The sequence below is a fragment of the Stegodyphus dumicola genome, chromosome 5 (genome assembly GCF_044657685.1).
Source record: "Stegodyphus dumicola isolate Sdum_Otavi_A_Nest chromosome 5, ASM4465768v1".
NCBI classification, from domain to species: domain Eukaryota; kingdom Metazoa; phylum Arthropoda; class Arachnida; order Araneae; family Eresidae; genus Stegodyphus; species Stegodyphus dumicola.
The window spans coordinates 50371501-50384862 of record NC_140772.1 but is presented as its reverse complement, the minus strand read 5'-3'; the positions used below and the strand labels follow the sequence as shown (position 1 = coordinate 50384862).

Below are 13362 nucleotides of genomic sequence, written 5' to 3'. Positions count from 1 at the left end.
CATACTTCACATATTGTTGATGTAAATATATATATATATATATAGCAATGTTGATGGTATAGAATGTAGAATATTGAATCCATAATGAACAGGAAATGTAGCAGATGAGGAAGATTAAATATTCATTTTTTTTTTCAAATGATATTTGTAACCACATTTCACTTGGCACCCTAATCATGCCTTTTAAGAATATTTACATTTTTGAAAATATTGTGATTAGAAGAAAGCAGCATGGAAATAGAGGTAGAAGCAAAAGTGTGCAGTTATATAATATGAAGGCTTACCAAAAGAAGGTTTTGGTTTAGGTTGCTTATTAAGAGAATAGTTTCAGTTCTCAAAATTTTGAGTTCAGGTGACGAATTAGCTATATCATCAGCATTACACAAGCTATGTGACATAGGTTGATCTAGAAATGACATAGTCCAGAAACGTTATTACTATTTATAGAATACCGATAGGATATAACCAAGTTAAAAATGAGGAATTAAGAGGCCATTGCTAAATTAAATTATAAAGCTGATTTAAATATTTTTTACCTTACATATTTATGTATATATCACTTGTTTTTCAATGCTGAAATAATTAAATACCAAGAACTAAATTTCATGATTCTTGCAAATGATCAAACCATTGAGGAACGTTCAAACATCAAATGTTCAATCTTTCCCCCAAGTTTTGTGCATCAAATGAATATTTTATAACAATAATTATTTCAAGTTAATATTTTTTAATCCTTTCATTTTCAAAAACAGAAATAATTCCTTACACATTAAAGAATATATGCAAATAATTTGCTTTAATATACATATAAAAGCAAATAATTTCAATCATGTTTCTTCTACCTGTCAAAATATATTCTAATATACCTAACACAATGGATTCTAATATACCTAACACAATTGCTTTTTGCTTTTTTTAAAATAGATTTTTTATACATTTTAAAGATGGTCCTGCTTTCATTTCTTCATGGTCAGGTTTGCTTTCATCAAAACTAACTAATTCCTTCCGAGTATCTAACTTATTTACAGATATTTATTATACATAAATTTTTTTAAAAAATCCCCCCCAAAAATTTGCCAAAACAAAAATTGTCTAATAACAACAATTAAACACTAAATATATCAATACTCATATCACACAAATCCACATATATTCACCTTTTGGAGAGCCATCTTCATCTTTACCCTCATCCATTTCATCTAAAAAATGCAAATTTTGGATACTAAATCATCATGCAGAAAGTATTTCATAAACCAAATTAATTACATTAAAAAAGCATTAACAGAGATTGTACATTAGTTTAATGCAAACTCTTTGTTTACCCATTCACAAATGACTCACCACGTAATAAGCTTACACAATGCATATTAAAAATGTAGTTTTAAATATACTGATACCTATCCTATCACATTTTTTATTTTACACACTGAAGATAAATAAAAAAGCTGTGTCAAGCAAATCAATTAGTGCCATTTTGAGAGAACAACTTACTTCATATATATTACATTTCAATAACATGCATAATAGTTCAAACCTCTTCATAACTGTTAGATAGGATTAGGCCTATTGATTACTTAATGTCTTAAATATTCTGTGACTGTATAAAGACTCAAAAATTAAACTAACTTAAGCAAAAACAATAAAAATAAAAAGAGAAAAAATGTTATGCATAACTACTGAACGTACATCCTTTATAGATTTTTTTCACATAATAGGCAAAGGCGTTCATTTATCAGAATACACTCTAGGGGTTTTATTTTATTTGCTAATAGTTATTTTTATTTTTGAACAGGCCTTTCCTTTAGCTGCTTAACTTCCCACCTAAGTTTTCCTACCAGAATGAGTTTTCAGTATTATGCTTTATGCAAATAGGTAGAAACTAGTACTGAAGCTGGGGTCTGAGCTACTTCAGTAGGAGAGCGTGTTCTGCCTTTTGGTCGTGCTGCTATAATTACAAGTAATTTATCCATATTTACACGAAAGAAATCTCCTTGTGTGTCATATAACCAGTTCAAACTACGGTTATCACACGATTATTGGTTTGAAATCATTACTTTCTGTGCAGTTATATAATATCAATTTCTCTGCAGTTATATAATATATATTAGTATGGAGTTATATAATATGAAGTTATAGCTCAGTTATAGCTCATATTATCCAATGATAATCGTATAATGAAAAATCGAGATGGTCAGTCGGTTTAATAATTCTTTGGTTTTGCAAACTATGTTGAAATTATTTCTTTTTCCCTCCGATGGATTCATTTTTTCTTTTACTTTTTATCGTCTGTCGCCGACTAGGTCACGTGACTGGCGGCAGAGAAGGAATGTAATACTCTTTTAGTTAGCTTGAGGGCGACGCCTTGAAATGATCTGATCTTGGCCGCATAGCGGTAATTGTTCTTGATAAACGAATATTGGCCCTATGATGGGAAAATTTATAATATATGTATGATTGTGCTTTCAATAATGTACATAAGCTCTTCATTAAATGTTTTGTTTTTATATAAAAAAATAGAATCTTGAATTCGTGAGCATAAACGTGACAATTTTTATACACATGTTTTTGGTGCCGAAATTCCCGGACCTTTAGATACTTTAAAATCGAAACTGAATATAGTTGAATATAGTTCTATGCTGGAATAATGGAAGGGTACCTGAAATTATCAGGTAAGCCATTTTCTTTCATTCTTGAAGTATTCAACCTTGAAAAATAATGATTGAGTTGAATAAAAGTATTGAATATTTATGTTGTTTTATTGAAATATTACTTGAAAGAATAATACTTCATTGATGCTTGAAAAAATTAATTGGTCTTAATCGAAGGAAATTTGTGGACTATAAGTATATTGTTTTTAAAGGAAGTGCTTAAAATACTGAAATACTGTACTTTAATTTTTGTTACAATTATTTGTTGAATTTTATAAGGTTATATTCCATTACTTGAAACATGGAAAATATAGACAAATTAAAGTCGAAAAGAGCTGCTATCAGATCTGCAATCACTAAACAAATAAATAAAGCAGAAGATTTGCTGGTAGCAGCGATTGAAAGAACTGACACAGATTCCTTGTTAGAGTGTCAGGATATTTTGCCAGAAAAAGAAAATTCTTTAAATGAAATTGATAAAGAGATAGATAAATTGATTGAAGATAATATGAAAAAGAATTAAAATCGGTTGAAGAATACTCTCATAAAATTTTGAGTATGAAATCCAAAATTAAGAATAGGTTAAGAAAATGTAAAGCAGATACCGAAGTTAACGTAGTTCAAAATGTACCTGTAACTCCTGTAATCGAAGGTAAATTTATTCCGGCAGTTAAGTTGCCAAAAATAAATATTGAAAGGTTCTCAGGTGATCCCAGTACTTATTTAGAATTTATTAACTGTTTCAAGAATGCTGTGGATAACAATGACTCTTTGTCAAAAATAAGTAAATTTCAATACCTGAAATCTCTTTTGACAGGTACTGCGTATAATGTTGTATCAGGGTTTGATCTCACTGATGAAAATTATGATGAATGCCTAAAATTGTTAAACGAAAGATATGGTAGGCGTGATACAATCATAAACTGTCATATAAATAAAATTTTGAACTTAGAGCCAGTAAAATCATCAAATAATATAAGGGGACTTAGAAATCTGTATGATAAATGTGAAATACATATCAGAAATCTCAAGTCAATGGGGGTAACAACAGGTTCATACGGGCATCTACTTTTGCCTATACTGTTAAAACTGTTACCAGAAAACATGGTTCTAGAATTTCATAAGAAAAATAATACAGAAAATGAGTATAAGGTCAATGACCTATTGGAATTTATAAGAGAAGATTTACGTGCCCGTGAGGCCACAATATTAGTAAATAATTCTTCTAGTAATAAAATACATGACACTTACACTAATTTTAATTCCAAACAAAAATATAATCAGAACTTTTCTTCTACGAAAAGTGTTCCTTCGGCTGCTGCCTTGAACACTTCTATAAAAATATTTTGTGTATTTTGTGACTCTTCGGATCATACAAGCTTGGGTTGTAAAAGGTATACAGACCAAGAGAAACGTTTTAAATTGAAGAAGGGAGGACGCTGTTACAAGTGTTTCTTAAAATCACACCTGTCTTCTAACTGCAAAAGTAAATTAACCCCATGTTCGAAATGTGGTAATAAATTTCACAATGAGCTGTTCTGTAATAAATCAGAAAAACATGAAAGTCCTGAAAATATTAACGCAGATAAATCCACAACCTTAGTATCTTGCGTTTCTGAACAGAAAAATAAAACTATTTCTACATTACTCCAAACTTGTATTGTATGTGTCTCTGGTGGTGAAAACAAAATCCATGCAAGGGTTTTGTGTGATAGTGGTTCAGAAAAATGCTTTATAAAAGAAAATTTAGTAAGAAAACTGAATTTAAAGCCTATTAGAAAAGAAAATTTATTAGTATATTCATTTGGCGGACGAAAACCACAAGAATCATCATTTGACGTAGTTTCTCTTGAATTACAAAATGTTTCGCAAACAAACAATTCCATAAATATTGAAGCCTTGGTAGTTGAAAAAATAACTGGCGCTACAGTCAAAATTCCAGACAAAGGTTTGATTCAACGCTTGAAAATGAGAGGATTTAATCCTGCTGATACAGGGCATGAACGGGAAATAACTATTTTACTAGGGTCAGACTTTTTATGGCAAATTCAATTAGGTATTGTGGGAAAAATTGGGAAGCATTTATACATTGCAGAAACTATTTTCGGACATACTATTCAGGGGCAGATAGAATCAAAAGATAGAAGAATAAATTGTTGTAGTGTATCAGTTGAGAGTGAAAATGATGAACTGAAGAAATTTTGGGATTTAGAAGTCATGGGTATTGTTGAGAATAACGAAAAGAATTCTAGTGATTTAGAAATCATAAATGACTTTCAAAATAATTTGAAATTTAAAAATGGTCGTTATGAGGCAAGGTTACTATGGAGCAAATCTCGCGATTTATTGAGAAATAATCTTGAAGTGGCTAAAAGAAGATTTGCTAGTCTAGAAAATAAATTTAAGTGTAATGAAATGTTATTTGAAGAATACAACAATATTCTCAGGGAACAAGAACATTTAGGAATTGTAGAAGTATGCCCTGAAAACAGCTCGACACTTAATTCTTATTATATGCCTCACCATCCTGTAATTAGAGACGACAAAACAACAACAAAGGTACGCATCGTTTACGATGCTTCTTCAAAATCAAATGATGCACTTTCTCTCAATGATTGTCTTCACCCAGGGCCAAATCTAAATCCAAATGTTTTGGACGATATTTTGAAATTCCGCGAAAATAGGATCGCCTTTTCGGCAGATATCGAAAAGGCATTCCTTCAAATATCAATCGCAGAAGAAGACAGAGATTATCTGAGATTTCTTTATTTTAAAAACCTTGATAGAAAAGAGAGTGTAATTTCTTACAAAATGACAAGAGCAACCTTTGGTGTAACTTGTAGTCCTTTCATCCTTGCTTGCACAATAAAACATCACATTGATAAGTACAAGAATTCTAACTTTAAGACGTTTGAAATGCTTAACTCAAATCTTTACGTGGATGACCTATTTTCTGGAGCGACAACTGTTGAAGAAGCGCTTAATCTATCAAATAAATCTGTTAAAATTCTTGATGAAGGAGGTCTAAATCTAAGAAAATTCGAAACCAATTCCCTAGAGCTTAAGCAGAAATGGCTTGAGGAAAAGTTAATCTCTCTCAATAGTGACACTCCATGTACATCCTTAAAAGTACTAGGTTTAATATGGAACAATGATGAAGATGTCTTAGGACTAGAATTAACACCCTTACTGTCCTCTATAAACACTGAATGTACCAAACGTAATGTATTAAAAATAGCAGCCAAAATTTTTGACCCATCTGGATTTATCGCACCCTTTGTAATTCGAATTAAATGTTTATTGCAACAGCTATGGCTTCAAGGGGTACCTTGGGATGAGATCTTTTCTGGAGAACTCGAAAATGACTGGAAAATATGGCTCTCTGAAATAAAAGAACTTAAAATGTTGAAAATTCCCAGATATTATTTTCATGTACCAAATTTAGACAGGGACACTGTTCAGTTACACATTTTTAGTGACGCTAATCCGAATGCGTATGGCTCAGTCGCATACTTGAGATATAGAACTGATGAAGATAAGTTTGAAACTACATTTGTTTTGGCAAAATCACGTGTTGCACCATTAAAGAAATTAACGCTTCCCCGCCTTGAATTGATGGGAGCACTGGTGGGTGCTAGGGTTGCCAACTACCTGAAAAATATTCTACATATTTCAAATGTCATTTTATGGTCAGATTCGGAAATAGTTCTACATTGGATTAAAGGTACAGCTAAAAGATGGAAACCTTTCATTGCTAATAAAATTTCAGAAATACATGAAATTTCAGATCCTTGTTCATGGAGACATTGCGAAGGAAAACTCAACCCTGCAGATCTAATAACAAAGGGTTGTTCTGCAAAAGAACTGATAAATTCTTCGAAATGGTGGCATGGCCCTGCATTTCTTTCGTTACCTGAAAGTCAATGGCCAAAACCCAAACTATCGACGTCAAAATTACATGATGTATCAGAAGAATCTCGAAAATCGGAAGCTATCCTAGCGTGTTTGATCAAAGCAGACAAAACTGAAAATGTTCCACTCATGAATTTGACAAAATTTAGTTCCTTGAAAAAACTTTATCGTGTGACTGCTTGGATTTTCAGATTTATATCAAATTTAAAAGTAAAAAGGAAAAATAGAAATTTTGCGGAAATTTCAGCAGAAGAAATCAGTAAATCTGAAATCTTTTGGTTAAAACAAGCTCAAGAAGATAGTTTTCCTGAAGTTATAGAGTCTCTAAGAGAAAACAAGCATATTCCAAAAGATTCAAAATTGTTCGAATTAAATCCCATATTATCAGATGAAGGTCTACTTTTGGTACGAGGTCGGTTACAAAAGTCAAACCTACTATTTAACAACAAACATCCAATAGTAATCCCTTCAAAACATAAATTAAGTGAATTAGTAGTACGAGACGCTCATGAAAAGGTTTATCATGCGGGTGTATCGGATACTCTAGTGCATATACGTGAAAAATTCTGGCTCTTAAGAGGAAAACAATACGTCAAATCAATCCTGAGTAAATGCTTAATATGCAAAAAATATAATGCACGTCCTGGACAACAAATCACTGCACCTCTTCCAGCGGATAGAGTTAATGAATCTCCACCTTTCGCAATTTGTGGACTCGATTTTGCAGGTCCTTTGTATGTAAAAGAAAATGACAACAAATACTACATTTTATTGTTTACTTGCGCTACTACAAGAGCTATTCACCTTGAGTTCGTAAAAGACATGAGCACTGAAGAATTTTTACTTGCGTTCCGCAGGTTCGTATCCCGAAGAGGTTTGTGTTCCACTGTGTACTCAGACAATGCTAGAACATTTAAAAGAGCCGAACTTGAATTAAAGCAAATGTGGAAAGTGATTAACCACCCTGAAGTTAAAAAATTTTATGTTTCGCATGGAATCACATGGAAATACATTGTGGAACGTGCTGCCTGGTGGGGCGGTTTTTATGAACGTTTAGTTCGCAGTGTAAAAACTAGTTTAAGAAAGAACATTGGGAAATCATCTTTGACTCAAAGTGAATTAGAAACGCTTTTGCTTGAAATAGAAGCGATGATAAACTCGCGTCCATTAACATACGTCTTTTCTGATCTTGAAGAGCCCTCCGCACTTACTCCAGCCCACCTGTTGATTGGTAAACGACTCTTGAGTTTGCCAGCTGTAAGGAGGAATGACTTGAATTTACCAGGTTCCAGAGAAGTAATGTTAAAACGTTTCCGTACACGAGAAAATCTAATAACTCACTTTTGGAACAGATGGAAAAAAGAATATATCCTGTGCTTGAGATCTGCTTATTATACCGGTCAGAAGAAATCATCTGCATTCAACGTAAATGATATAGTACTTGTTCATGATGAAAATTTACCTAGAAGTTGGTGGAAATTAGGAAGAATAACCAAAACCTTTATTGGTAGAGATGGAATGATCAAATCGTGTGAAGTGAAAACTGGTAATTCGGTAATCAAACGTCCAGTGCAGCTATTGTACAATTTAGAAATTGATGATATCAGTAATTGTAATAATCAGTGACTCGTTAAAAAAAAAAAAATTGGACTGAATGACTGATAAACTGATGATAAAAAAAAAAAAAATGTTCTTTTTCATAATGTTTTCATTTATTCATTATTATTTTCCTTGGTTTAATGATTTGTGGTGATCTTGAGAAATGTTAATTTAAATGTTTTGTTTTTTCTATAGTTTCAGAAAAAATTTTCTTGATGTTAAGAAATTATTGATATAATGTGACCTGTATATGTAAGTAATTTTTATTTGTTTCTTATTGTTATAGTAATATTGTAATAGTTAGTTAAATTTATGATGAACCTATTGTTCATCAGGGGGGAGTTTGTTGAAATTATTTCTTTTTCCCTCCGATGGATTCATTTTTTCTTTTATTTTTTATCGTCTGTCGCTGACTAGGTCACGTGACTGGCGGCAGAGAAGGAATGTAATACTCTTTTAGTTAGCTTGAGGGCGACGCCTTGAAATGATCTGATCTTGGCCGCATAGCGGTAATTGTTCTTGATAAACGAATATTGGCCATTCACGATTCTATTTTTTTATATAAAAACAAAACATTTAATGAAGAGCTTATGTACATTATTTACATTATTGAAAGCACAATCATACATATATTATAAATTTTCCCATCATAGGGCCAATATTCGTTTATCAAGAACAATTACCGCTATGCGGCCAAGATCAGATCATTTTAAGGCGTCGCCCTCAAGCTAACTAAAAGAGTATTACATTCCTTCTCTGCCGCCAGTCACGTGACCTAGTCGGCGACAGACGATAAAAAATAAAAGAAAAAATGAATCCATCGGAGGGAAAAAGAAATAATTTCAACAAACTCCCCCCCGATGAACAATAGGTTCATCATAAATTTAACTAACTATTACAATATTACTATAACAATAAGAAACAAATAAAAATTACTTACATATACAGGTCACATTATATCAATAATTTCTTAACAAACTATGCAGGATGTAGTGTTACTGTACAAGAGAATAATTTCACTGCTTTAGTACTTTCATCATAGGTCTTTCACAATAATTGTCTTTCACAAATTTTTTAAAGTTTGGCAATGCAAACTGTACTGTTGCTCCTTTTTTTCAGTTTTAACAACACCTTCAGGGTGACAAAAAATTTATCGTAAAAAAGTTTGTTCATTTGAATATCTCCTCTGGCAGTTGTTCATTGTATTGGCAAAGATCTGTTCTCTGGCAGTCTTGGCATGAGGAGATAAAAACAATAAGCCTGGCAATTCCCTATGGGATGTAAGGGAAGGATTTTATCCTGACTGTTTACTGGTCAAGGTTGTTGTAAGCACCCCATGTGATTTTCATGAAAAAGGTAGTAGTGACCCCTCGAACCCCTCTGGTTTAAACATGAAGGCTTGGGAGAACTTTGTTAAAGTCTGGAAGGATCTGGTGCAAGGCCCAGATACTTGGCAAAACCAGACCAAATGCTAAATAGACTGGCAGCAAATTATCACTACGTCTAAAGTAACAACTGAAACTTGAGAAGGGTATAAAAGACTTTTTTTATTTAAAACTAAATAAGAACAGAAGACACACTTGATGCTTCTAACTTAGCCAACCACTTGCAGCAAGATAACTTAAAATAACAGTTAAGTCAAATGTAAAATTTAATTTAAATAAGCTGGTAGCCAATGGCTACACAGATCAACTAATGTGAAGTTGGCTCTTAACAGGCATAGATATTCAACTATAAGCAGTTATAATACAAGGCCGAAGAATGCAAATCTTACCTACTCTAGCAATCTAGTAACATGGCATCAAAAGGCAAAACACACTAGTACAATCTAAAAACTTCACCTTAGATACATGCGAACTAATTTGTATTACGATGGAAAAACAAAAGGCAGAAGTGAAAGTAAAAATCCAAAACATAAAACAATTGGTTAATTAGCATAAAAAAAGGTACAACTTTATAATGCAAAATATTTTTCAAGACAAATCGAAACGAATAATTCCATAGGAGCATTTTTAGCGCCAAAGAAAAGTCCTCTAGTCTCAGAACATTACTTTTTATCAATTTATCAAAAACAGGATAGCTCTATTTCAGATTATGTGGCAGAATTACCATTTGACACTGTCAAATGTGAATTTATTGCTGTCTGGGAATGCAGGAAAACGGTATTGGAAGCTGATGTTTTCCTACAACTTAATTTATTTGCAACAGCTGGATCAAACAACAAATATACAGTCTAAATGAGTTAACTTTAACAATATTGTCGATAAAACCATTGCTCTTGCAGTTTTAAAAATAGAAAGTTGCGAGTTATTTAATTGCAATCCCTAAATACTGGTACAGTAAGTTTTGATAATATCAATAAAATCTAAAAAGAATAAGCTATCGTAAAACACGAAAATATCTTTTAAAAATCAAAACTTAAAGCAGAAAGATGTAACATGAAATCCATGTCAAATCATACTGATTTTGGAAAACTTGGCATACATAACCTGTGTTTGTGCTAAGGTAATAATAACTATTTATCAAAGGACTGTTGAATAAATCCAAATAATTTGAAATGTAAATCATGCAAATCACCTGGATTTGCACAAAAAAATTATTGAAAATTATACAATCAAAACAGTCAAAAAAAAAAAAAAACTATTGAAACATTAACTTTATCATTATTACACTTACTTTATTAACTTTTAACATTATCAAAACATATTAACTTAATTTTTCGATTTTGTTAATATTTTTGCCAATAGATAATGTTACATCTTTGTTCCCTTTACTACGGAGTATAAATATGGCTGTTGCATGGCACCAGAACATCCAGCAACCAACAGTCATACCTTATATAATGATAAAACACTAAAAAATTGACTAAAACCATAAATGGTTCCTGCCGTGTTGTGATTGGTGACATGGATTTATGCCACCAATCACAACACAAGTACTTGTAAATGTGCTTTTTTAGATTATTTTGAATTAAGTTATTAATTACTTTATTTTGATATTCTATTATACCTTTTCCAGAAATCTCTTCTGTTATATATGGAAATCTAAACACATATCAATTATGTAAAAGTTACAACTTAGTTACCTAAATGTCAAACCTTTAAATGCACTTATCAAAACAAATTTTGCAGATTTGCATTTTGGGGCTGGTGTGCTTTTCCACATTATAAACTTACATGCATTACATATTGCACAATTATTCTTTTTTACTTTAATGAATGCTTTAGATTTCAAACATAAAACATAAGATGACATTAACATGTCTCAAAAAAATTTCTTAAAAATCAGGAAATCAGTTACACAGGTATACTGCAAAGTCCAGCTACAAGAATGATGCAGGATTACAAAGCTTTGATCATTTGTTCATAAAATGGTTCATAATTTCCCTTCAACAATCGTACATAAAAATTCTATACAAATTCACAGCTTTGTGTAACATAAATTACAGTGTCCTCTTTAACTTCCAATAAAATGTAAAATTACAATTTATTAAAAAATGGATAGTTTGCATCAAGAATAGGAAATCAGATAGTACAGTAATAGAAGCACAAACCTCCATCAGATGCCTCCTGTTCATTCATTTGGTTTTCTGCATCAGAACCTATGCAGAAGTACAATATTTAACTTCTTCACATTTTTTTTAAATATTATATTAAAATAAAGTGAAAGATTCTATTACCTTGATCTGAATCATCTTCAATAACAGACTTTATCTTCTTCCTTTTCTTTTGTTCATTATCTGAATCTAAAATATAACAAGTAAAAAACAATCATCCTTGCCATGCTGAAATTCATACAGATATTAAGTTACTATATGAGAAATTTCTTACATTTCATATTGATCTGATCTATATATATAAAGTCACATTAAAATATTAGATCAATTTTAGTCTTTTTACAGTGTCCTGATCATGACTAGTGACTTAACCCTTACAAATATTTTTGAAAAAAATAGCAAAAAATCATCACATTTTTTTATTTTATTATAAAATACAATGAAATGAAACAAAATATATATGTTTTAAATTGAATTTTTAATTTTTTTACAGGTGTAAAAGCATTTAGCTTTAATATTAGTTTACTATCCTGAGTTATCTCAGGCAAATGAAAAAAAAATTAAATATTAGTCGTTGTATGATAGTTTTTTTAAACAAGGGACAACAAAGTGAAACCTAACATTCTATACACTGTTACCTGATCTCTTTTCTTACTGGTTAACCTCTGGAATCTCTTTTATGGGAGCACAGAAAACACTGTCTCATTGGATTTTTTTTTTTTTTTTTTTTTTTTTTTTCAGTAGCAGGAATAACATCCGGAAAATGCCTTGAGGTTATAATCACTATCTGAAAAATCATCGCTTTCGCTATCTTGCCACCATCACTATTATTTTACTTTTTTGAACGCAAGTATCATTCTTTATACATTACTAAACCACAAGCCGACGTATACAGTCAAAAGTCTTTAATCCAGACTCTTCGGGACTTTGCCGATTTCGGATTATCGGTTTTTCCGGATTATAGATCATCAGTTTAAATCTGGTAAGATGGCATGCAGAAATTATAAAATTAAAAATATGAAACTGTAATTTATGAAATAAAGAGCAATTATGATCTAAAGGGTATCAAAATTTACAAAAAAAAAAAGCTTTATATTTATTTGTTTACTTTATTAAACATTTCTTTCAATGTACGCACGTGTAAAGCATACATTACGCATAGTCGAAATTAGAAAATTGCAACCAGAAAACTATTTGATCTGTATTCGTGATATTTATAATGATGAGGAATTTGATTTAAGTACATCGAGATGAAATACTACATTTAGTAAGGAATTATAAGCTGAATAAAATAAAAACATCTGCCCTGAAGATAAGGATAGTGCTGATAGATCAACTTCCAGTTCATTGCACGCCGCGTCGTTCCCCCCGCAGAGCAGCGTGAAATTGATAAACATATTTCGGAATGATTAGAGAATCAAAGGATATGCCTTTATCCATTTTTTTGCAGCAATTCCACTTTTTGTTTGATGGACATCGGAACATGCTTTCGCTTTGTAGATCCTTTGGTAGCTCCAGAATTGGAAATTCTTTTTGACATAATTGAAAGTTCAAGCTTACTTTTATAAAATTGCTCCAACAGTCTGCAAAAAATAATAAGCCGGATCCAATTCGAAGATTAAGGAACAACACAATCTGCAACATTAA

General features: G+C 31.4%; 1 protein-coding gene across 1 annotated transcript in view; it reads right to left on the bottom strand.

Moving 5' to 3' along the window:
- Positions 1-13362, bottom strand: part of LOC118189807 (uncharacterized) — a 72838-nt gene that overhangs the window by 33227 nt on the left and 26249 nt on the right. Inside the window, exons 9-11 of the mRNA XM_085816641.1 lie at positions 11839-11904; positions 11713-11760; positions 1158-1199 (exon numbers count right to left, since the gene is read on the bottom strand). Coding sequence (XP_085672767.1) covers positions 1158-1199; positions 11713-11760; positions 11839-11904 — 156 coding nt within the window. The remainder of the gene's footprint in view (positions 1-1157; positions 1200-11712; positions 11761-11838; positions 11905-13362) is intronic.